The 27,032-nt window shown below is 44.9% G+C and overlaps 1 protein-coding gene across 18 annotated transcripts in view; it reads right to left on the minus strand.

Moving 5' to 3' along the window:
• ADD1 (adducin 1) overlaps positions 1-27,032 on the minus strand; it is a 572,382-nt gene that overhangs the window by 126,050 nt on the left and 419,300 nt on the right. For all 18 annotated transcript variants that reach the window (XM_069203567.1, XM_069203558.1, XM_069203535.1 and 15 more), the window contains one exon: positions 21,337-21,493. In XM_069203567.1, coding sequence (XP_069059668.1) covers positions 21,337-21,493 — 157 coding nt within the window. The remainder of the gene's footprint in view (positions 1-21,336; positions 21,494-27,032) is intronic.

A 27,032-nucleotide genomic window follows, 5' to 3' on the forward strand; every position in this document is an offset into this window, starting at 1 on the left:
TTTTGACAAGAATGTGTTTGTGGCTTATTATGGGTTGAAAAGCTTTCAATGCTAGAAATACTGCCAATAGTTCTAAGTGATTTATGTGAAACTGTTTTTGCTGACTGTCCCATTGTCCTTGGATGCTGTGTTGATTGAGGTGTGCTCCCCACCATATCATGGAGGCATCTGTTGTTATTACATATTGTGGCACTGGGTCTTGGAAAGGCCGCCCTTGGTTTAAATTTATACTGTTCCACCATTGAAGCGAGATGTATGTTTGGCGGTCTACCAACACCAGATCTAGAAGTTGACCCTGTGCCTGTGACCATTGTGATGCTAGGCACTGTTGTAAGGGCCTCATGTGTAACCTTGCTGTAGGAAGTTGGCTCTGTATGTGCTATTTCAAAGTAAGGAATAGCATGCACAGAGTCCAAGGGTTCCCCTTAGAGGTAAAATAGTGGTAAAAAGAGATAATACTAATGCTCTATTTTGTGGTAGTGTGGTCGAGCAGTAGGCTTATCCAAGGAGTAGTGTTAAGCATTTGTTGTACATACACAGACAATAAATGAGGTACACACACTCAGAGACAAATCCAGCCAATAGGTTTTGTATAGAAAAATATCTTTTCTTAGTTTATTTTAAGAACCACAGGTTCAAATTTAACATGTAATATCTTGTTTGAAAGGTATTGCAGGTAAGTACATTAGGAACTTTGAATCATTTCAATTGCATGTATACTTTTCAAGTTATTCACAAATAGCTATTTCAAAAGTGGACACAGTGCAATTTTCACAGTTCCTGGGGGAGGTAAGTTTTTGTTAGTTTTACCAGGTAAGTAAGACACTTACAGGGTTCAGTTCTTGGTCCAAGGTAGCCCACCGTTGGGGGTTCAGAGCAACCCCAAAGTTACCACACCAGCAGCTCAGGGCCGGTCAGGTGCAGAGTTCAAAGTGGTGCCCAAAACGCATAGGCTAGAATGGAGAGAAGGGGGTGCCCCGGTTCCGGTCTGCTTGCAGGTAAGTACCCGCGTCTTCGGAGGGCAGACCAGGGGGGTTTTGTAGGGCACCGGGGGACACACAAGCCCACACAGAAATTTCACCCACAGCGGCGCGGGGGCGGCCGGGTGCAGTGTAGAAACCAGCGTCGGGTTTGCAATGTTAGTCTATGAGAGATCAACGGATCTCTTCAGCGCTGCAGGCAGGCAAGGGGGGGGTTCCTCGGGGAAACCTCCTCTTGGACAAGGGAGAGGGACTCCTGGGGGTCACTTCTCCAGTGAAAGTCCGGTCCTTCAGGTCCTGGGGGCTGCGGGTGCAGGGTCTTTTCCAGGCGTCGGGACTTAGGTTTCAGAGAGTCGCGGTCAGGGGAAGCCTCGGGATTCCCTCTGCAGGCGGCGCTGTGGGGGCTCAGGGGGGACAGGTTTTGGTACTCACAGTCGTAGAGTAGTCCGGGGGTCCTCCCTGAGGTGTTGGTTCTCCACCAGCCGAGTCGGGGTCGCCGGGTGCAGTGTTGCAAGTCTCACGCGTCTGGCGGGGAGATTGCAGGGGTCTTTAAAGCTGCTCCTTGAAACAAAGTTGCAGTCTTTTTGGAGCAGGTCCGCTGTCCTCGGGAGTTTCTTGTCTTTTTCGAAGCAGGGCAGTCCTCAGAGGATTCAGAGGTCGCTGGTCCCTTGGAAGGCGTCGCTGGAGCAGAGTTCTTTGGAAGGCAGGAGACAGGCCGGTGAGTTTCTGGAGCCAAGGCAGTTGTCGTTTTCTGGTCTTCCTCTGCAGGGGTTTTCAGCTAGGCAGTCCTTCTTCTTGTAGTTTGCAGGAATCTAATTTTCTAGGGTTCAGGGTAGCCCTTAAATACTAAATTTAAGGGCGTGTTTAGGTCTGGGGGGTTAGTAGCCAATGGCTACTAGCCCTGAGGGTGGGTACACCCTCTATGTGCCTCCTCCCAAGGGGAGGGGGTCACAATCCTAACCCTATTGGGGGAATCCTCCATCTGCAAGATGGAGGATTTCTAAAAGTTAGAGTCACTTCAGCTCAGGACACCTTAGGGGCTGTCCTGACTGGCCAGTGACTCCTCCTTGTTGCTTTCTTTGTTCCCTCCAGCCTTGCCACCAAAAGTGGGGGCCGTGGCCGGAGGGGCGGGCAACTCCACTAAGCTGGAGTGCCCTGCTGGGCTGTGACAAAGGGGTGAGCCTTTGAGGCTCACCGCCAGGTGTTACAGCTCCTGCCTGGGGGAGGTGTTAGCATCTCCACCCAGTGCAGGCTTTGTTACTGGCCTCAGAGTGACAAAGGCACTCTCCCCATGGGGCCAGCAACATGTCTCTAGTGTGGCAGGCTGCTGGAACTAGTCAGCCTACACTGAACAATTGGGTAAAATACAGGGGGCATCTCTAAGATGCTCTCTGTGTGCATTTTTTAATAAATCCAACACTGGCATCAGTGTGGGTTTATTATTCTGAGAAGTTTGATACTAAACTTCCCAGTATTCAGTGTAGCCATTATGGAGCTGTGGAGTTCGTTTTTGACAGACTCCCAGCCCATATACTCTTATGGCTACCCTGCACTTACAATGTCTAAGGTTTTGCTTAGACACTGTAGGGGCATAGTGCTCATGCACATATGCCCTCACCTGTGCTATAGTGCACCCTGCCTTAGGGCTGTAAGGCCTGCTAGAGGGGTGTCTTACCTATACTGCATAGGCAGTGAGAGGCTGGCATGGCACCCTGAGGGGAGTGCCATGTCGACTTACTCATTTTGTTCTCACTAGCACACACAGGCTTGTAAGCAGGGTGTCTATGCTGAGTGAGGGGTCTCTAGGGTGGCATAATACATGCTGCAGCCCTTAGAGACCTTCCCTGGCATCAGGGCCCTTGGTACCAGAGGTACCAGTTACAAGGGACTTATCTGGATGCCAGGGTGTGCCAATTGTGGAAACAATGGTACATTTTAGGTGAAAGAACACTGGTGCTGGGGCCTGGTTAGCAGGGTCCCAGCACACTTCTCAGTCAAGTCAGCATCAGTATCAGGCAAAAAGTGGGGGTAACTGCAACAGGGAGCCATTTCTTTACACTTGCGTTTGGGACAATGGCTATGCATGAGGACATCATGCCTAGGAGTTTCATCACCATTTTGACTTGTATCTTTTGTTTTGGATACATGGCCTGTATTACACTCTGAAATGCCTGAACCCTTTGTGGGCTTGGAGTGGCAATCCCTTTTGCTGTGTTGATTGTCGCTCCTAAGTATTGCTGTGTTTGACACGGCAGAAGGTGTGACTTTGTGTAGTTGATTGAGAAACCTAGTTTGTGGAGTGTTTCTATGACATAATTTGTGTGTTGTGAACACCGTTCTAGCGTGTTGGTTTTGATTAACCAATCGTCTAGGTACGGGAACACATGTATTTGCTGCCTTCTGATATGTGCAGCTACGACTTCCAGGCATTTTGTAAAAACTCTTGGCGCAGTTGTTATCCCGAATGGCAACACCTTGAATTGGTAATGTACTCCTTGGAATACAAACCTTAAGTATTTTCTGTGTGAAGGATGTATTGGTATATGGAAATATGCATCCTTTAGGTCTAATGTTGTCATGTAGTCCTGTTGTTTGAGCAGTGGGATTACGTCCTGTAATGTTACCATGTGAAAGTGATCTGATTTGATGTAGGTATTTAATGTTCTGAGACCTAGTATAGGTCTCAGAGTCTTGTCTTTTTTGGGTATGAGAAAGTACAAAGAGTAAACTCCTGTCCCTTTCTGTTGGTTTGGTACTAATTGTATTGCCTCTTTTTGTATCAATGCCTGAACTTCTAGTCCTAGAAGATCTATATGTTGTTTTGACATATTGTGTGTTTTCGGTGGGACGTTTGGAGGGAATTTGAGAAATTCTATGCAATAACCATGCTGGATAATTGCCAGTACCCAGGTGTCTGTTGTTATCTCCTCCCAATGTTTGTAAAATTTGCTTAGACTCCCCCCCACAGGTGTTATGTGTTGGGGATGTGTGACTTGGAAGTCACTGCTTATTTTGAGGAGTTTTGGGACTTTGGAACTTCCCTCTACTTTTTTGGAACTGTCCCCCTCTATATTGTCCCCGAAAACTTCCCCACAGGTATTGGCTCTGATAAGTGGGCCTTGTTTGTGAGGTTGTGGGTTCTGTGCTTTGCCCTCGAAACCCCCCTCGAAACTGTGTTTTCCGAAATGTGCCTCTGCTCTGTGGGGAATAGAGTGCACCCATGGCTTTGGCCGTGTCAGTGTCTTTTTTAAGTTTCTCGATAGCAGTGTCCACCTCCGGCCCAAACAACTGCTGTCCGTTAAATGGCATATTCAGCACAGCTTGCTGTATTTCTGGTTTAAATCCAGATGTACGCAGCCATGCATGCCTCCTTATTGTCACTGCTGTGTTGACAGTTCTAGCAGCTGTGTCTGCAGCATCCACTGCTGACCGTATCTGATTGTTGGAGATACTTTGTCCTTCTTCTACTACATGCTGTGCTCTCATTTGGAACTCTTTGGGCAAATGTTCTATAAAATGTTGCATTTCGTCCCAATGAGCCCTATCGTATCTGGCCAACAAAGCCTGTGAATTTGCAATACGCCACTGGTTTGCTGCCGGTGCCGCCACCCTTTTGCCTGCTGCGTCGAACTTTCTACTTTCTTTATCTGGAGGTGGTGCATCTCCTGAAGTATGTGAGTTCGCTCTCTTGCGAGCTGCCCCTACTACAACTGAGTCCGGTGTTGGAGTGTTTTAGCATTCCTGGTAGCATGGGAAGACTCTGGTACTGGCTGTGTGTGGACGACAGTGTGTTAAATAAAAAGTCGTCTTCAATGGGCTCTGCATGCAGGCTGACATTATGAAATGCTGCTGCTCTGGACACCACCTGTGCGTAGGCTGTACTATCCTCTGGTGGCGAAGGTCTAGCTGGATAACAGTCTGGACTATTATCTGACACTGGTGCGTCATAAAGGTCCCACGTGTCAGGGTCGTCTTGACTCATCCCTGTATGGGTAGGGGATTGCATCATAGGTGGAGTAGCTACCGGTGATGTTTGCGGCGAGTGTTGTGGAGACGGTGGCGGAGTTACTTGCTTAGCCACCTTTGCTTGTGGCTGCTTGTCTTTCTCCTGGAATGCAAGTTTGCGTTTCATTCTAATAGGAGGGAGAGTGCTGATTTTCCCAGTTTCTTTTTGGATGTGGAGCCTTCTTTGGGTGTAGTCTGGCTCCACTGACTCCAATTCCTGTCCAAATCTGTGTATTTTCATTTGTGAGGACAGTCCTTGTTCCTCTGTGTAAGAACTTGATTTCGGCTTCGAGGCCGGATGTTTCGGTATCGAAACCTTTTCGGCTACTTTTTTCGGTTCCGACGAAACCTTTTTAGCTATCGGTGTAGTTGTTTCTCAGTGCCAACTCATTTCGGTGCCGCTGTCTCGGTGCCGAACTTGCTCGGAGCCGCTATCTCGGGCCAGAGATTGCTGTGTGCCGGTATCTCGACCGGAGTCGGATGACTTCGACACCAGCGTGCCCTTTTTCGGTGCCGATGGTCGGTCACCTATTTTTCGGGTTAAGCCATGGCCTGTTGGCGGTGTCGTCCCCTGGGCCTTTGCGGTTTTTTCGTGAGTCTTGTGTTTCGACGTCTTACTCACGTTTTTTGGCGTTTCTTCGGGATCGATCTCCTCCGAGTCCGATTCCTGGATGGAGAAGGTTTCGAAACGCCCCTGTCCTGTCGGCGCCGACGCCATTTGCAGTCTTCTTGCTCTTCGGTCTCTTAGTGTCTTCCTTGACCGAAACGCTCGACAGGCTTCACAGGTATCCTCCTTGTGCTCTGGAGACAGACAAGTTACAGACCAGATGCTGATCTGTATATGGATACTTGTTATGGCATTTTGGGCAGAAGCGGAATGGGGTCCGTTCCATCAGCCTTGAAGAGACAAGTGGCCGGGCCGACCAGGCCACGACGGGGGATCGAAAAAACCCCGAAGGGCCACCGGAGCTCTTCAAAAGTTGGTGTTGATCTGTTGTAACTAACCCGATACCGAACGCAACCGACGATTTTTCTGAGATTCTAACTAACTTTCCGACCCGAAACACGGAGCGAAAAGGAACACGTCCGAACCCGATGGCGGAAAAAAAACAATCTAAGATGGAGTCGACGCCCATGCGCAATGGAGTCGAAATGGGAGGAGTCCCTCGGTCTCGTGACTCGAAAAGACTTCTTCGAAGAAAAACAACTTGTAACACTCCGAGCCCAACACCAGATGGCGGGATGTGCACAGCATGTGTATCTGCAGCTACACATGCCATCGAACATATTATATATATATATACATACATATATATCTCACCCTTGTCCATAGGCCACTCTACGGGACCTTGGAGCTGGTATTCTAAAGCGTCCAGTGACCCCTCCCATTCCTCACCGTACCCCAACCCAAGAGAATAAGGGTCGGGAACCTACCTAGGGGGCAAGGCCCTTCTTGAAGTAGGAATATGTATTGCACTACACCCATCAAGCTCTGTCGGAGCAGGCAATGAAGATGGGGCCAATACCTCCCAGGGGCACTAGCAGCGTCGGAAACGTGGATGTCAGAACAGGCAAAGGGGAAGGTCGAGATGGTACGACCGATGCTGGTTCGGATCCAAGACTGCCCACTGGCAAAACCAAGGGGGTCCCCTGCCAACTCCAAGGGGCCTGAGTGCGCTCCAGCAGAGTCGGACTGCCCAAATATAAGGTCTCATAAAACTCTCGGAGTTGGGCAGGTGTCACTCTGGCTCCTGGAAAAGCTGGGAGCCTCTGAGCCAACACAGACGCAGGCTCTGAGGATAGAGGCCTGGAACGACGATGCTCGTTTTCCCTTGTCTTGTTGGCCAACGGATGGGGTGAAGTCGAAGAACACTTGTTCTTCTTTTACTTTTTGTGCCTCAACTTACTCGACCATCCTGAGGACTTGGAGTGGGATAATGACGAATGGAGACCCCCAGACTGTTCTCAGGACCTTCCTCCGAGATCAGGAGCAACGCAGAGCAGAGTGTGGAGTCACAATGAGCTTTGAGGACCACTCCCTCAAAACTATTGGGTTCATGGCCTGGCACTCAGAACATGACTTCGGGTTGTGATGGCAGGTTCATGGCCCAGCACTCGGAACATGACTTCGGGTTGTGGTGGTGGTCCAGACAGGACAAGCACATGAGGTGCGGATCCGTCACTGACATTGCCTGATGACAGGATCTGCAGGGATTGATCCCGGTCTTACATGACGACATCTCGACACACCAGAAGTGAAGACACTCAAAAATCCTTGATAAAAAGTCGAAAAAGAGTGGTCAAAAAGTGAATGAGGGGTTTCTTCTTCGAATCAGCATTGGCTGGTGCGCAAAGAAAAGATCTGATGTCAGCATGCCAGGGTGGTGCCAATATAGGTTTCGCAACGTCATATCGGGTGTGCATATCGTTGCCGACGGACGCGGAGTCGACCAACACCACCTGACGACTTGCAGGGGTACAGCTCGAGAAAAATCTCTGGATCTGGACTGACACCAGGTAAAAAAAAAGCTAAAAGTCTAGCAGTTGGATGATACTGCACCTTCACTTCTGTGTCCTTTAACTTGCCTCATAACCTGGATCCTGCTTTATCAACTAGACTGAAAGCCAAAAAAATGAAAATATTTTTAGATTCAACTCCTTCTGCCCATCTTCCTCCAAAAAAAAGTAATATTAGGTGTGTCAACGTATTCCTTTTCTTGCTGGGCTGTACTAACATGAAACCCGGTGAAGGGTTGCATAGAGAATACTGTCAATTACAGAGGCCTTCCAAAGAAGGCCATTAAAAAGGACTTAAAACTCAAACTGCCTAGCTATACTTTAAAGATGAAAAGGTTTAACCGTGCCAAAACTGTCCCTGATAGCAATCCAATGGCTCTCAGTGGCTCCCTGTCTCAAATTCTAGGCATTCAGAATTATCCATAAGGCTTACTCAAGTCACCAAGAACCCACCATGGCTACACAAATTGACCCAACACTACACTACACTACTACAAATAACCTTCATTTCAGAAAAAAATTATCCTCCAATATCTGTTCAAGTGGCAGAAACACAGCAGGCAGCTACTGGGTGTTCTGAGCCCTACACTTTGGAATGCCCGGCCCCTCAAGTCAGAGTTGATCTAAACTACCTCAGATTCAGAAAATCTATAAAAACAACACTCATTTATCTGAATCTAGTCTTGTTGGTTTTGCATTTGTGTATGCGTGGCAACTGTTTCACCTCACCTCACCTCTAAACTCAGATGACCTACAATGTAGTACACAATTCTAAGGTATACTATGTCATTTTGTGATACAGACATATTTGTACACACTCCCTTCAGTGCTTTACAAAGCCCCCAAATAAATATGCTGAATTGGGGAGGAAAAAATGATGGAATCCCAAACTGCAATGCTCGAAGACCAGAATGTACTGCTTGGTGGACAAAAGTATCTAAATAGGACATCACAGCTAAAATTAATACTGGGTACTCATCAGTATCATCATGGTCTGATAAGAACCTTGCTTAACAGTGAGAACTAATCACATTCAGCCAATGTGGCAAAATACTGAAAAGATTGCAAATTTACAACAAATTCAACCAATAAGAAGTTTACAACTTTTTTTTTCCCCTTCTCAGACATCTCACCAAGATTACAGCAGTGGGGGGTGACATCGCTGGTGTCACTGGTAGACAGCCCTGCAGGTGACTTTTTATCTCCGTGACTCAACTCGAGATTTGAATATTGAAATATAACAGTCTTTGCCACGCATGTATTACAGGAAGTGACAAACACTTCCTGTGACTTAAACACTCTACAGTAGTAATGGCAAAACAAATTAATAACCAAAATGTTAGAAACACAAGGTCCTAATTCTAGACGCTGGAGATGCCTGACCGCTGAGACAGTCAGTCATCAGTAAATGAGTAACAAAATTGTTTTTTCAGCAGTTTTCTGTTGGCTCCTCTGGGTGCTGCACAGTGCACATAAGTGTACCATGGGTGCTAAAATAATTAAAAAAAAGGAGACAGCTAAGAATTTCAGAAGCACTGGGATAATCAGGAAAGCCAAAATCGGAGTCAACCCCTAAATACTGACATACACACCCCTAACCATTTCACATTTGGTATTAGTCAGTGTGTCTCTGAAACAGACATCTTTCACCTCCTCTGGCCCAAACCCATGCACAAACCATTTCTGGGGTGCAAGCTGATATATGCAAAGTCGAAAAAACATGTCAGTGTATGTATTTCATATGTTATTTCATTAATTTTCAAGTGCAAGGTTGAGTGTTAACGTGATTTGCCCATCTCTCCACACAATCGTATATCACTGATGCTTTACCTTGGTCTTGATTGATTTATTTTGATTTGTCTGCTCCCAATCTGCAGTGCTTTCTTCTATCAAGTTGATATAATCAATGTTCAAAAGCTATTCATTATATTTTACCATGCCCCTGCCTCTGATCCAAAAGGTAAATGTTTCTTACCCAGTAGACATCTGTTTGTGGCATGTAGTGCTGTAGATTCACATGCTTTGAATGTGTCCTCCGTATAGCGTTGGGCTCGGAGTGTTACAAGTTGTTTTTCTTTTAAGAAGATTTTTGAGTCACCAGATCGAGTGACTCCTCCTCTTGGTAATATTGTGCATGGGCATCGAGTCCTTTTTGTTCGATTGTTTTCCCGCAGGCGGGTGAAGTAAAGAGTGTGTATATAAATAGATAGAAGAAATGCGATGTCCATGCAACATATTACAATATATGGTACTGCAATCGCTACAGGCTCCCGGGGAGAAGGGCGGGCGCATGTAATCTACTGCACTACATGCCACAAACAGATGCTTACTGGTTAAGTAACATTTACCGTTTGATGGCATGTGTAGCTGTAGATACACATGATTTGCAAAGACTCAAAAGCAGTTCCCACCCAAATAATCGGTGGTCAGCCTGTAAAAGTTGGAATAGCCTGAAATATTGTTCTAAGTACTGCCTGTCCAACGTTTGCTTGTTGGCGAGCTAACACATCTACACAATATTGTTTAGTAAATATGTGTGTGTGGTGTAGACCATGTAGTGTATTTACATATGTCTGCTATTGGTATATTGCCTAGAAATGCCATTGAAGCTCATTTCTTTCTGGTGGACTGAGCTTTAGGAGCTACCCGTAACTGTCTTTTGGCTTTAATATAACAAGTCTGAATACATTTGACTATCCATCTAGCTAATCTATTTTCTGAAATAGGATTATCCTTGTGAGGTTCTGCAAATGCAACAAAAAGTTCTTTTGACTTTCTAAAGACTTTTGTTCCGTTTATATAGTACATGAGACCTCTTAACATCAAGAGTGTGTAGGGCTCTTACAGCAACTTAATCTGGCTGTGGAAAGACTGGCAAATCCACAGACTGATTGATATGAAAATGTGAAATTACTTTTAGTAGGAATTTGGATTTGTTCTGAGAGCTAGTTTGTGTTTATGAATTTGAAAGAACGGTTCTTCCAAAGTGAAAGCTTGAATTTCACTATCTCTTCTTAGAGAAGTTATTGCTACTAAGAAAGCATTCTTCTATGACGATAATTATAGAGAACAAGAATGCATGGGTTCAAATGGTGGGCCCATAAGTCTTGCGAGTACAACGTTTAAGTTCCATGCAGGAGCTGGAGGAACTCTGGGTGAAATTACTCTTTTGAGTCCTTCCATAAATGCTTTTATAACAGGAATTATAAACTGTGAAACATGTTGTCAGTTTTGAAGATAAGCTGCTATAGTTGCTAAATGAAGTCTAATAGAGGAGTATGCCAAGTTCACTTTTTCTAAGTGTAACAAATAGCATACAATATCCTGTACTGAAGCTAAGAGGGTCTAGCAGCATAACATTGTATAGTTGTGGGTTTGCGTGCCTCTTAAAATACCCACGCAGTCACATGGAAGTTTAAGATAAACAAACTCTATGACTTCAGAAGCCAAATCGCAGGATTGAGAGTGCTGCGACTGGGGTGTCTGATTTGACTTCTGTTTTGGGTCAAGATATCTGGTCTGTTTGGTAGCTTGTGATGAGGTACCATAGATAGATCCAGCACTATTGCGTATCAAAGTTGACACACCCATGTGGGGGCTATGAGAATCAAGGTGATTGAGGCTTGTATCATCTTCCTCACCAGTAATGGAATTAGTGGGAGAGGTGGAAAAGTAAGCAAATATCCCTGACCAGTTCATCCATAAGGCATTGCCCTTGGATTGTCGGTATGTGGATGCGAAGCTTAGGCATTTTGAGTTTCCTTTTGTGGTGAATAGATCCAGGTCTGGTGTTCCCCACATTTGAAAGTATTTTTGAATTACCTGGGGGTGAATTTCCCATTTGTGGACTTGAAGCTGCATGCTGCTTAACAGGTCTGCTAGCTGATTGTTCATCCCTAGGAGGTATTCTGCGACTAGTTTAATGTGGTTGTAAATTGCCCATCTCCAAATTGGCTGTGCTAAGCTAGATAATTGGGATGAGTGCCCCCACCCCCCACAGTGTTTGAGGATAATACATTGTTGTCATATTATCTGTGCGTATTAACACTACTTTGTGTGCAATTTGAGTACGAAATGCTTTGAGTGCTAGGAATACCGCTAGTAATTCCAGGTAATTTATACGTTAGGTTTGTTGGATGGAGTTCCACTGTCCCTGTATAGTAAGGTTGTTGAAATGAGCTCCCCAGCCTGTTGGTGATGCATCTGTTGTGATTGTGGTCTGAGGCACAGGGTCCTGAAAGGGCCACCCTTTTGATAGGTTGGTGTGATTCCATCATCGCAGAGAGTTGTAAGTCTGGTGGTCCAACAACACTAGATCCTGAAGTTGATCTTGTGACTGAGACCACTGTTGTGAGAGGCACTGCTTTAATGGTTGCATGTGCAGTCTTGCATTTGGAAATATGGCTGTGCATGAGACCATCATTCCTAATAGTTTCATCACTAATTTCACTGTGTAAGTGTGGTTGTGATGCAGTTGAATTATTGGATCTTGAAATGCTTGAATCCTTACTAGATTTGGTTATGCTAATCCTGAGAGAGTGTTGAGCAGTGCGCCCAAATACAGCTGTGTTTGTAACTGTTTTGAGAAAATTGATGGTGAATCCGAACTTGTGAAGATCTATTGTGTATTGAGTGTGCTGCTGACATAATTGGCTTGTATTGGCTTTTATTAGCCAGTCCTCCAGGTATGGGAAGACATGTATGTGTTGTCTTCTGAGGAATGTTGCAACTACCGCTAAGCATTTGGTGAAGACCCTTAGTGCTGTTATTACTCTGAATGGTAGTACCTTTAATTGATAGTGCTTTCCTGCGATGACGAATCTTAGGTACTTGTGATGTGCTGGATGTATGGGAATGTGGAAATATGCAACCTTGAAATCCAATGCTGCCATGTAATCGCCCTTTTGCAGTAATGAGTGACCATGTGAAAGTGTTCTGAAAGAATGTATAGGCTGTGTTGTCTGAGATCTAGAATTGGCCTTAATGTGCTATCTTTTTTGTTATTAGGAAGTATATACTCCTTATCCCTGTTGAGATATGGGTACTAGATCTATGGTTTTTTTGAGTAGTAGTAACTGTACCTCCTCTTTCAGTAATTTGAGATGGTCCTGAGTAAGTCTGTGTAAATGAGGGGGGGATGTTTGGTGGAGTGGTAATGAGTTCCAGATATAACCATAATGGATAATTAATAGAATCAATTTGTCTGTAGTGATGTTTTGCCATTGTGGATTAAAATTGACCAGCCTTTCTCCCACAAGAGATGTATGTGCTGTGGGGATGGTGAGTGAGTCACTGTTTGGTTGCAGTAGAGGAAATTCGGAAAGTGGATGACTTGCCTTCCTTCCTCTATTGGACCCTCTGTATGAGCCTCAAAAGGAACCTCTTGAATAGAATTGTAAGGTTTGTTTCTGTTGTGAAGTGGATGCTGAATGTGGGGCCACTTGCTTAAAGCCACCTCCTAACTGTGGCCTGCGAAAGGTACTTCTAGCATGTGTAGTATATAATGCCCCCATTGCTTTGGCTGTTTCTGAATCTTTGTTTAACTTTTCTACGGTTGTGTCCACTTCTAGCCCAAACAGATGCTTCTTGTTGAATGGCATGTTTAAAAATGCCTGTTGAATTTCAGGTTTGAAGCCTGAACATCCGAGCCATGCATGGCTTCTAATAACTATGCTGGTATTTATGCCCCTAGCTGCAATGTCAGCTGTATCTGTAGCGCATCTAATGGCATTATTTGAGATTGTTTGTCTCTCCCTAACTATTTGTTGTCCGTGCTTCTGGTGCTTTGGTGGAAAGTACTGGAGCAACTCTTCCACCTTTTCCCAGTGGGCCCTGTCATACCTAGCTAAAAGAGCTTGAGAGTTGGCTATTCTCAAGTGGTTCGCTGCTTGTGAGCCAACCCTTTTCCCTACAGCGTCAAGTTTTTTGCTCTCCTTATTTGGAGGAGGAGCATCCCCTGTTGACTGGCTGTTAGCCCTTTTTCTTGCTGCCCCAACCACTATGGAGTCTGATGGAGCTGGTTTATATATTTTTTTTAATCAACTCTAGGAGTGATAATCCTGGCCTTCAATGTTTGTTGAGGGTCTGAGCATCCCAGGTAGCATTGGGAGACATTGATACTCTTTATGAGTGGATGTGAGAGTATTAAAGAGAAAATTATCCTTAATGGGGTCAGTGTGCATCTACACATTATGGTATGCAGCTGCTCTCGCTTTGACCGGATTGTATGCTGTAGTGTCTTGTGGAGGAAACAGTCTAGCAAGTTACAAATCTGGTTCACTGAATGTAATGGGATCAGGGTCATATAGATCCCTGGATCTGTGCCATGTTGAATGTCACTGAAATCATCCCCGTGTGATGATGCGGAGGATGTCTGTGGAGAGACTTGCATCTGGTATGTGGGTGGTGTTGGGGTGGTGGGGGGGGGGGGTATGGGGGGGAGGGTCTGGGTGAAGAAGAGGAGAATGTGGGGGCGAAGAATGTTTCTGCACAGTCTTTTCTCTCTTCCTGTCCTTTGAGACCTTTTTTGGTGGACTTTTTCCAATGTCGTTGGGTGATGTGACGGGGCAGGTGTACTCACATACTGCACTAGAGATATAGGGTGGCTGTCCGCACTGCGGTCGTGGTCGGAGTCAGAGTCTCTAATGGAAAGCGCTGTAGTCTGTTCTTCCTCCTCTTATGCGTGTTCCTCACCGAAAATGTCTGGCATGTCCTCTGTAGACTTGGATGCCATTTCCAGTCAATGAGCTCTGCGGTTGCAGAAAGTTTTCTTCAATCTAAACGACCTGCAGGCGCCATAAGTCTCCTCTCGATGGTCGGGAGATAAACCGAGACTGCACACCAAATGCTGGTCGGTGTACAGGAACTTGGCATGACACCAAGGACAGAATTGAAACAGAGTCAGTTCCAACAGCTCAATATTGAAGAGGGCCCAAAAAGGGCGAGGTCCCTTTTAAAGGTGAAAGAAATCGACCCAATGGTTTTAATCAGATCAAATACAGGTAGAAAATGCGATTGAAACAATACAAACAGTATTAAAGAAAGGCAGAAAAAGTTCAGAAGGCCCGAACCGAGATTCACCAGAACAAGAGAAAACACGCCCGAACCTAAAGACAGAGATAAAACAATCTAACAAAAGACTCGATGCCCATGTGCAATATTACCGATAGGAGGAGTCACTCAATCTCAAAAACCTTCTTTGAAGAAAAACAACTTGTAAAACTCTGAGCCCAACACTACATGGCGGACATATGCAAAGCATGTGTATCTACAGCTACACATGACACCGAACATTCATTTCTAGTAATTTATTTACACTTCTATCCCTTTCTGACTGCAATCCTTCAGCGCACCATGTTCTGGATATCACATCTCTCACATGTACAAGGTCCCCTCTCCTACGTATTCTGCTCCGTGTTCTGGATATCTCTCCCATGTACAAGTTCCTCTCTCCTACTTATTCTGTCGCTTTCTAAATTCTACAGTATCCAGCAGTACACTATTTCTTTCCACACTGCATATGCCTAGCAGGCATTACTGCCTCGAAACACCATCACTTGCATCCTTTGCTCTTATTTTCTCAGGTCTGGGTCTCGGAGGTCCAACTTACACCAAAATTTCCGAGAGAGCACAATCCATTAGCCCACTTGCTTTAATTCATTTAATTGTGATGGTAATTCAGGCACGCAACAGGAGGGAAAAGTGTGCTAACGGATAAGGAAAGTTACTCAGTACCGTTAAACTGATCCCCGAGCCCAGGTATGGGATAGCACTTGTGTTCATCTTATTAGCCAAATTTAAAATATAATATTGCCCCAAACACACGCAAATTTTATTTAAAACATCACTGCACTTTTTAAACAAAGCAACATATACATGTCTTCAGGAGATTCAAGTAACACTATATCTATTGTTAGAAATCACAAATACTATTTTATCTCTCTTCTTAAATCATTTTTTTAAGTAGTGGTTTTTCAAGACATTATCGATTCACACCTTAATCTACTGGAAATTGGTGGTGACAATCTAATACACAAGCCCATTTGTCCTAGTTAAGGTGTTGAGTTTAACATACTTTAACAGATTACAAGTTCTCAATCATGGGTCCCAAGCTGTGGAAGTCGCTACCCCTATTATATTCAGTCTACCTCTTTATTAGTTTTTTCAACATGCAGCAGAAACCTTGCTTTTTACAATCTATGCAGTCTCTGAACGCAAGTAGCAGCTTTGAAAGCTTGTTTTCTTTTCTAGCATGAAAAATCCAGATACGATATGCATGCACTGATAAGGACTAAACAACATTTGGGGGAGATGCCCAAGTTGCTGATCTAGCAATAAGTGCAAATACATTTTCAAGAAAAAAAATGTGCATTACTAGAGGCTACAGTAAGTGATTTGAAAAGATTTGACCAACCTAGAATGAGAAATTTAACTGGATTCTAAAAAAGAACACAATTAATGAAATTATATGATAAGGAAAATCTCCATTCTAGAATTGCAGCAGTGCCAAATGTGAAAACAAAGTAGAAGTACAAGTTACTTATCTTCAGTAACTAAATATCTGGTAGAGACATATTCTAGTTGCACATTCCTTACCTTAGCATTTCCCCCAGGCGCATGTTGGGATCCGGAGATTTTTCTTCGAGCAATACCCTTGCGCGTCGGTAGGTGGCGTTGGTCGACTCCGCGGGCGTCGTAGTCGCCGTGATTACGTCAGGAGTAGTATATAGATGCCACCCTCGCACAGTGACGTCAGTTTCTTTTAACGACTTCCACGCCAAAGCGCAGAGCCACTAAGAACACTGAGATTGGTGCACCAGAGGCAAGGACCTGAAAGGGGGAATCCCTGTCCCTAGAAATCAGTTTGCAAGTGGGAATCTGCAACTAGAATATGTCTCTACCAGATATTTTGTTACCACAGGTAAGTAACTTGCACATCTGATAGAGACTTCTAGTTGCAGATTCCTTACCTCAGAATAGATACCCAAGCAATGCCATCCTCAGTGGGTTGTGGACCAAGATCATCTTAGGAAGTCCTGCAGGACCGAACGACCAAAATAGGTCCCACTGAGGCATGATAAATGGAGTGGGAGGAAATAAATGGGTGAGTCCTTTTAGGAATCTACTCACAATAGGAGATTTAAAGAGTGAGGGCTGATCAGGTAGCCTAAGAAAGGCTGAAATGGCAGATAAATACCATTTAAGGGTGCCCAAAGCAGACCCCTGCTGGGCCAAAGAAAGAATGATAAGAAGAACCTCGGATAGAGGGGCAGAAAGGCGATCAACAGATTTGTTGGTACACCATGCCACAAATGTACTCCAACCACAGGCGTGTACAGTTTTGGTTGATGGACTCCTGGCTGCCAAGATAACATTGCAGACTTCGGGTGGAAGTGCAAAAACCGTCAACTGTCGCCGCTCAGTCTCCACGCATGAAGGTGGAGGTTGGACAGGTTTGGGTGAAGAACCGTCCCCTGTTGCTGCGACAGAAGATCCGCCCGAATAGGCAGTTTGAGTGAAGGATCGATGGACATGCTCAATAGATCTGGATACTATACTCTCCGTGCCCAGTCCGGAGCCATCAAGATGACTTGGGCTCGGTCGTTCCTGATTTTCTTGAGAACTCTGGGCAGAAGGCGTAAAGGAGGCTGGAGTTCCACTCCAGACGAAAAGCGTTTGAGCGAGTGCCGCCTTGGAAATTCCAACGCGCAAAACAGCTGACATTGCATGTTCTCTGCGGATGCGAAAAGATCTAACCAAGGCTCTCCCAACTGCTGAAAGAGACCTTTCGCCACCTCCGGATGGAGATGCCATTCGTGATCGGCTGTCCATCGACGGCTGAGTTTGTCCGCTCTGACGTTGAGGGACACCGCCAGATGCTGAACCATCAGGGTAATGCCCTGATGTTCCAGCCATATCAAGAGGCGTAGTGCCTCCTGACAAAGGGCCCAGGACACTACTCCGCCCTGTTTGTTGCAGTACCACATGGCGGTAGTATTGTCCGTGAACATCCGCACCACTTTCCCTTTGAAAGAGGGAAGGAATGCTTTCAATGCAAGCCTGATCGCCCGGAGCTCCAGAAGATTGATAAGGAGCCCAGACTCCGCCGAAGACCAGAGCCCTCAGATCTCCACCTCTCCCATGCGGCCGGCCCAACCCAGAACTGACGCATCTGTCACTATAGAGAGATCTGGTTGGGGAAGAGAGAGGGGTCTGTCGTGGACCCAATGCGGATTCGAAAGCCATCACTGCAGGTCTTTCGCAGTCTCCTCCGAGATCTGGACCATGTCGGAGAGATTCCCCTGATGCTGCGCCCACTGGAACTTCAGGTCCCACTGCAGAGCCCAAATATGCCATCTGGCATGTGTTACTAGCAGGTTGCAGGAGGCCATGAGGCCCAGCCGCCTCATAGTCAGTCTCACCGAAACCCAAGACTGAGGCCGAAAGATCGGAATCATAGCCTGAACGTCTTGGACTCGCCTTTCTGGAGGATAAGCCAGAAACTGCATTGTGTCTACAAAAGCTTCGATGAAAGGGAGCATCTGAGAGGGAGTCAGGTGTGACTTCGGCACGTTTATAGTGAACCCCAGCATCTGTAGTCTGAAGGTGGGAGACGACTTTCTGGGGCGAGTCCGCCTTCAACAGATAGTCGTCCAGGTAGGGGAAGACTGAGACCCAAAACCTGCGCAGATGAGCTGCAACCACCGCCATCACTTTCGTGAACACCCGAGGGGCGCTGGTAAGGGCGAAGGGGAGCACGGTAAACTGAAAGTGCTCGTGACCTACCACAAATTGTAAGTAACGTCTGTGGGCAGGCAGAATGGGGATGTGGAAATAAGCGTCCTGCAAGTCCAATGCTACCATCCAGTCTCCTGGGTCCAAGGCAGACAGAACCTGAGCCAGGGTGAGCATTTTGAATTTCTCCTTCTTGAGGAAGTAGTTTAGGTCCCGAAGGTCTAGGATATGACGTAAGCCCTTGTCCTTTTTTAGTATCAGAAAGTAGCCGGAATAACAACCACAACGTACTTCAGGCACAGGGACCTTTTCTATAGCTCCCTCGGCCAAGAGAGCTGCGACTTCCTGGCGGAGAAGCGCCAAATGATCCTCTGGAAGGTGACGGAAGGATGGAGGCATGGTTGGTTGAGCAGATTCGAAAGGGAGGGAGTAGCCCTTTCTAACTATCTGCAAAACCTACCTCTCCGTTATGATGGTTTCCCAGTGGGCAGGTGATGGCGAATCCTGCCACCAACTGGACGGGAGTGAGGGGAAGGACTAGGAGAGTATGGAGGCTGCAGAGGGGGAAGAGGTGGACAGGGCAGACCTCTGGTTCCCTGTCCCATGGCCACGTGCGATTCCACGTCCCCGGCCACGCGGAGGCTTATTAGCATGGGGCCACGAAAGGGGCAAAAAGCAGACTGTGGGGGGCGGGGGGGGAAGGGGCAGAGCAAAGACCAAGGGACCGAGCCATAGCCTGGGAATCCTTGAATCTCTCCAAGGCCGAGTCTGCCTTGTCTCTGAAGAGGTGTGAGCCATCAAAGGGCATGTCCATGAGTGATTGTTGGACATCCTTAGAGAAAACAGAAGTACGCAACCAGGCGTGGCGTCGTAAGTCTACCGTCGTAGCAACTGATCTTCCCAGAGAGTCAGTCGTATCCAGCCCACAACAGATAGTGAACTTTGCCGCATCTCTCACATCGTTCACAGCTTGGGAGACGATAGCACGGGCCTCCTCCGGTATCTGCGGCAGGACTTCCGCAACCATCTCTCACAAAGAGTGGGTATAGCGGCCCAAAAGGCATGCAGTGTTCACAGACCACAGTGGGAGACTGGAGAAATAAAACAATTTCTTGCCAAATTGCTCTAGCCTTTTGGATTCCCTGTCTGGGGGTGAGGAAGGGAATGCGCCTGAAAAAGAGGAAGCCTGGATAAGAAGCCTCTCAGGCGTGGGGTATTGGGACAGGAATTTAGGGTCGATCGGAGTGGGCCGATGGCGGCATCTGATAGTCCTATTCACAGGAGCCCGTGTAGGTATCAAAAAGGACATGGGTGAGGGCTTCATTAAACGGCAAAAGGGGTTCTGAAGTAGAAGCCCCAGGCTGAAGCACCTCCGTCAGGAGATTAGACCTGACCTCAACAGTGTTACTCCCTCCGCCATAGCCACAGTAGGAGGAGACAGCATGCCAGTGTCAGGAGAAGTATCCAGACCACTGGCATCACCCAATTCCTGAGCCCAGTCCATAGAAGGGTCATCCTGGTATTCATAAGCATCCAGGGGCCCCTCCAATCCCTCCCCATATTCGTACCCATAAGAAAAAGGGTTTGAATCTGACCTGGGGCGCTTAGGCCCCATCGAAGTCAAAGGTGGCGTCGGCTGAAGCCGCTCAGACTCAGAGTTGTCGAGGATAAGAATCGGGTCGACGTCGATAGTGGGCACTACCAATGTCGACAACCGACCCGGCGCCTGGGAAAGTCTGCGGATCAGTAGGTGACCTCGGTGGCCGGAGCCAAAGCCGCCGGTGCGGAACCCGAAGGCCCCTCATCCCAACCCCTTAGGCCCAAAGGCGCCGTATTGGGGTCAGACTGCCCAAAGATGAGGCGCATGGCCTCAAAACTCTTCAAGCTGGAGCGGGGTTGCTCCGGCAAACTCAGGGAAGCGCAGAGCCGATCCAGACAAAGGCTCCGAGGACAGAGGCCTTGTGTGTGGACATTTCTCCCGTGTCGTGTCAGCCAAGCAACGGGGTGAAGTCGGAGAGAGATGGGATCTCTTCGACGACTTCTTCTTACCTTGACCCGAGGATTTGGAAGAAGATGAGTGGTGATGGCTCCGCGATCAGTCTCAAGACCTTCCTCTCGATCGAGACCGTGAGCTATGCAGAGTTGAGTGCCGGGCCGCCATGCGCTTTAGGGACCGCTCCCTCAAAGCCTTCGGGTGCATGGCCCGGCACTCAGAGCACGACTTCGGGTCGTGGTCGCGCTCGAGATACCACAGACAAACCCGATGAGGATCCATCACGGACATCGTACGATGTCAGTCCTCGCACGGCTTGAAACCAGTCTTTGGGGGCATCCTCAATGCCGGATCAGTACATGGCGCGGAAAGATAAGAACTGACGCACTGCGCGAGAGCCGCATCTATATACTACTCCTGACATCATCATGGTGACTACGACCCCAACGGAGTCGACTGACGCACAAGGGTATTGCTCGAAGAAAAATCTCCAGATCCAGTCTGACGCCTGGGGGAAATTCTAAGGTAAGGAATCTGCAACTAGAAGTCTCTATCAGATAGAAAATGTAAAAGCAAAGGCAGTCCTTAAGATTTTGTTTTAGGCATCTTATTGCTACTTTTAGAAATGTAGATGGACACAGATTTTTAGATGTGTTGAAATAGGTTTAGTTATGTAAATCAGGAATATTGTACTACTGAGTCTGTGTTATTTGCCTTTACTAATACACAAAGGTACCTGCAAATATATTTAAGTAAAAGGACTTTTTAAAGATCGACAAGTAGTTCTTAAACTCTCAAAAACTGGGCCGCAGGTAGGCGCTGTGTTAGGTGTAAAATACAGTTTGTTTCTTTAACAAAAACATTGCAAATAAGATACTACCGTACTCTATAATTATAAAGCACTTTATAGTAAGGCTTTTTCAAGGTACCGTTACATTTATTAGACTAGCTGTAATTTACAGTTGCTGTCTGTCAAGACCATACACCTATACGTTTAGAGAGCACAGGCATGAGTAACAATTACAACACCAACAGCACACCCTCAAACTCTTGAGGATCTAACTGAAAAACAATGGTGTTAACCTAAGGAAAACCAATTATACATACCTTCAGAATCTTTCTGTTTACGTTCTACTTCTTTTCGATACTCGTCTAACTCTCGATCTGTAAGTTTGTTGAAGGGGTTGGGTCCTGTTGTACTAATGATTACTCTTGGCTGATATTCCTTTTCAATGATTGCTTTGGATGCAGTCACCAATTCCCCCTAATAAAGAAATGGAAAAAACACGGTCAGCTAAAAATGTACAAATATAGTGTTTAAATAACCTTCACTGATATCAGGACATTAAATAAGGTAACTAACTGATTCACAAACTTGGATCGTTGCTGTTCTGTTGCACACAAAGTTTAAATCTTTTCACCTATAAACTCAGCCCCGATCTCAATTTAAACACAACTGACTTACTAGAGTACTGCAAAACTGCGAGTCAGAGCACTCTGCATGAGTAGCAACTAATAAGGGACTGGAGGTAAACTGAAAGTGGGAGTGGTAAACTATTGGCAAACAGCTTCAGTTTCAAAGCAGAGTAACATTTCCTAACTCACATACTATGTAACATTACAATTTAAATGCAGATTACTTGCATCTCACTGAGCAGGTTATACCTAGGCTCCACAACCAGGTTGCAAAAGGTTATTAACAAATTGTGAATCTGCTCTGGAAAAAGCATTGAGAATATGTATGTTTTGACCAGAAAACAATACAGTGCTTCAACAGCTCCAATCACTTTATAAACGTAGTTGGAGAATATAGTAACAAGGAAGCAAAGGACGATGAAATACAACAAACACAAAATGTTTTGTAAAAGATTATCCAACCAGAGTGGCACATGGCCAACAAGAAACGTCTGCTTTAAATGTTTGGTTCTTCTTCAAGTTCCTCTTCAACAACTTCCATTTGGCTTGACTTAAATAAAGTTCAGAAAGCAAGTCCTGAAGTAACATTTAGAATCAAGGTTAAATCAATCGAAACATCATTTTTGTTAAAAGAAGGCTTGTCACTGATGCAGAGTTCCAATGTTTAAGTGAATGGATTGCTGCAAATTCACCATTAATGCATCCACAATGCACTGACAAACATTGAGAGGTGGATGATGCATGGATGGTTAGAACATGACACTGCTTACCAGTGTCCAGAAGACAGGAAAATGAATAACAAATTATTTACAAATTGAATGAGTACCATAAATGTACATGTTACGCAGGTTTCATAGTGGAACTCCCTAATATGTCCCCATTCATTCTTGAGAAATATACAGAATAAAATTTTCCCATACATCTATTTTGAGAGGAACATAACCTGTAGTCTCCTCACTTTCACAACAAGATATCTAGTCCGTAAACCATGCCTCAAGTAGAGAAACTGATTTTTACAAATTCATGATAGCTGCACTTCTTGCAGGTGCAAGGGCACAACACACAGATCTATTAATTGTCTTCTGCTAACTTGAGGATTTAACAACTGTTATTTGCAGCACTTTCTAGACAACCACTCAATCATTTACCATGAAAGGCTGACCAAATCAAGCAAACACGGTGTGCATCAGTCACACAAACTAGGAAACTAGAAGCCAATAGTCAACAACTCTGACTGATAAAGTAATGGGCTGGAATAAAGATAGTCTTTGAGGAGAGGATTTTTGGTTAATAGCTACAGAAAGTCTAAGGCTGTGGTACAAATGCAAATTATGCCTCTTAAAAGAAGGCAAACATATTCATCTAAATGTTTTCTGATTGATGGACTGGATAGCATGTTGGTCTTTGAGACTATAGACAACAGTACGACTAACAACAATGCTTAACTCCCTCTCTGAAGGCCAGTAACCTGACCAAATGACTTCTACCCAGACAAGACGCATGCATACTGAACACTTCAAGGACCTGCAACAGAAATAGCAGGCACTGATTAGCCCAAAGGGTTTAAAAAGCAATACATTTGTGACATTCAAAATGGCCAATCCAACAAGTGGATACAGGTAATTTCCTAGCTCAATGGGTGAATAGGTCTGCACCTATTCAGAAAGAAGATCAAAACACAAACCAGGGATATGAAAATCAACAATGTTACAAGTGAGAGTACTGTTAAATGATTCTGTGAATTATGGTTGTCCAATGTTGGCCCATGAGGATGATCCATACCAACCATTAAATACGATGATTAGATGTACATTTAGATTCCATATATGTAAACACACCTCATGGATGTTCTAAAAACAAGTCGTTGAATGATCCCTTGTGGATCAACAAAGGACAGTCCTGCTGTGAAACTTAGATGTTAGAGAACATCTACTGAATAACATTCCGGGTGTGACAAGAGGAAAAAAAAATCTTACAAGGACAGATAGGTCTTGCCCATTTATTGACAACCCAAAGTCCTTCAGAGTTGTCATTGACCTTAAATGGGCGAATCTAAGGATGAATTTATTTGTATGGCCCACATGAAAGTAGGATTAAAAAATCCCTTACAGATTATGAATGGGTAAAAGTAGGTACTTTCTCCTTGTCACATATGCAAGAATCTGATATATGTGCCTTTGAGTATATCCTAAATTTCAATTTGTAATTCAAATGCAGATGTTGACATCACATACATTCACAGAATTATGTGACTCTGTCAAGAAAAATTGAGAGTGATGTGAATTACTGGACTAACCTACCTTTTATTGTTCATAGGAAAACCAGAGTAAGTAAACAAGTTATGTTACCTAAATTACAATAATTTACTCGTTCCAAATTATGGCAATATAGATTTCTCATTCTTTGTTAAATCGATGCACCTCTGGGAAACCTAATAAGGGATGACAGCATATTGACAATTGTACTCAACACTAAAGTTATAAAACCAGTTGGAAGGATGGGGTGAAGTGAAGTGACATGATAAGACTGTACTTCAGTATATGGTTTAACGGTTTTTGAATTATGTATTAAAGGATGCAAAAATGGTTTGAACTTAACTAGGGAAAAACCAGCTGTTGGGCAGATGCTGGAAGTTTGTGGGCTGATCGGAAGTGGCCTTGATAACTTGCGGCAAACATCAGAATCCTAAAGTGTATGAAGCAGATTTTGGGAAGTATAGATGGAGCTTTCACAGAACAAAAAACAAAGTTAAGGGGAAAACAAAAGGAAGAAGATAGGTGTAAACACAATAGACGCATGCATAGTGAGAGGAGTGCCATGGCTTCGTGAGAAATGGGAATTAAGAATGAGCAGTTTATAAACTTTACTGTAAATGCCATTTAGAGTTAATGCTGCAAATTATCAGATTATTAGAAAGAACTGTAATTAACCATAATCTGCAACATCATAGTAGCATTGAGTTCCTTAGTTTACGCTTTATGTCTTTTTGTTAACAAACAGTATCTATTTCCAACCCCCTCTTACCGAAAATACTTCCTCTCTTTACACTAAACCACAAAAGAACCCTACTACTTTAAAAGCACTTATGCTAGGCAAACCTGATTATTGTGGCAGTTCAGAAGAATGAAGCATGTCTTAAACGTTGTGTACCCTGCCCACAGCCATTAAATGGACCATTCCCCCCCCCCCCTAGTCTATACATTTTCTCTCCTGTACACTCTTTGGGTTCTATTTAGCGAACATAGGATCAACTGTCGATATCTCAAAGTTCTGCAAGTATAAAGATCACAAGAATGATTAACATACTTATTATTAATTCTCAACTTTTCACATCCAGGTTAGTGGAAAAAATAATAAAGCATTTCAAACAAAAATCCAGTTGGATGAGGGTGGGGGCTGGAAGAGAGAGGGGCAGTGTTTGTGAACATACAAGAGTCAAATTGGCGAACTGCTCACTAACAGACACCAAATGTAGAATACTTTCATGATGTCAATTGAATCATCCAAGTGCTTGCTTTGATGAATATGATACCTGAGAGCCATGCTCTGTTCCTCAGCAATTAATGACCAGGGATACCCGTCCACGAGGGAAGGAAATGAAATGCACCTGAACTTCATGAAAACAGGAGACAACCTAGCATGCCTCATAGGAAAGAAGGGCACCACCAAAAAGTTACTTCAGTTTCGGGAAAGGAGGGAAGCAACAAACTATAATCTAAATTAATACTTTCAGATTAACCTATATGGTTCACTCAGTGGACTTAAGTCCTACATGGAAAGACCAACAACCAAGACAACTAGCTTGCAAGAGAGGTTTTTAGAATCTTGCCAGCCAACACACATATGATGAAAAGCCTTTGAGCAGCTGAAGAGTTGTTTGATGCAAAAGTGGTCAATGGGCATTCCCAACATATAGACTGGAGGGAACTTTCAGTATTCAAAAAGGGTATGCAATGAAGTCGAAATAACCGTTAAATGGGTCACATGAAGGTACATTAGCACCTATAATGAAAAAATGAAGAATGAGTCAATATAATTAAGGGGTCAAAGAAATAAGGATGACACATCAAATTCAAAATCTACTGCAGCATAATTAAAACTATCAAAACAATGAGACTTATTCTCTTTAAAACAAATACTACCCACTGCCAACTACCTCCATGCTACATGGCGAACTGGCATTGTAAAATGGAAATCCAGACCAAAAGACGATAAGGAAGCAATAATTTTTAATTTGTGTTAACCAGAATAATAAGGAAAATATCACTTACCTAGTAGACATCTGTTTGTGGCATGTATTGCTGCAGATTCACATGCTTTGCATAAGTCTGCCATCTAGTGTTGGGAGTGTTACAAGTTTTTTTCCTTCGAAGAAGCTTTTTCGAGTCACGTGATCGAGTGACTTCTCCTCTCGGTGATGGTGCACATGGACATCGAGTCCTTTGTAAGATTGTAAGACTGCTCACAAAAGGACATTTTTCAGATTTTTAAGGAATTAACCATAACCCCTATGCCCTCTCCTCCCACAGAGCCCTCCACTGAATACAGTAATCTTCTGGCATCTCACTTCAATGACAAAGTCATCAAGATATACTCTGGGTTCCCTTCTTCTCCTCCCCCAGGTACAGTAGAGCACCAAATGATGGATCCCTCACTCTCCAGAAGCATATTAACCGTTTTTATACCTCTCACTGATACTGTTACTACCAACCTTCTTCTTCAAATTAAATCGGGCTCCCCCCTAGACCCCGCCCCTCCCTCCATCCTCTCGCGAGTTTCAGATATTGTTGTACCTCCCCTTACAAAAATACTGAATCATTCCCTATCCTTAGGTTTTCTTCCCCCTCTTTTTAAGCATGCCATCATTAAGCCTCTTTTAAAAAAAACGAAACTGGACCCATCTCTGCTGGAGAATTATAGACCCATTGCTCTCCTTCCCATTTCAACAAAAATTCTGGAGAAACATGTTAACCACCAATTAACCAGCTACTTAGAGAGCCATGAACTCCTTCACCCCACTCAAATGGGTTTTAGAGCCCATCACAGCACGGAGTCAGCCAGGCAACTTCTGGACCAAGGGTCTCATGTAGCCATGATTCTACTTGATCTCAGCGCTGCTTTTGATACGGTGGACCACAACCTTCTCTGCTGTAGGCTCTCGGAATTAGGGATAGGAGGCCTGGCATTGTCCTGGCTGTCCGCTTTCGTCAAAGGTAGATCTTTTCAAGTCCTGGACCGAGCCTACCTCTCTGATATATTTCCCTTGACTTGTGGAGTTCCCCAGGGCTCCTCCTTGAGTCCAACTCTTTTCAATGTTTATCTATCCCCGCTGGCTAAAGTGATCGCTCCCTACAATCTGTCTTTGGTCACCTATGCCGACGATACTC

Source organism: Pleurodeles waltl, chromosome 1_2 (assembly GCF_031143425.1).
Source record: "Pleurodeles waltl isolate 20211129_DDA chromosome 1_2, aPleWal1.hap1.20221129, whole genome shotgun sequence".
NCBI classification, from domain to species: Eukaryota; Metazoa; Chordata; class Amphibia; order Caudata; family Salamandridae; genus Pleurodeles; species Pleurodeles waltl.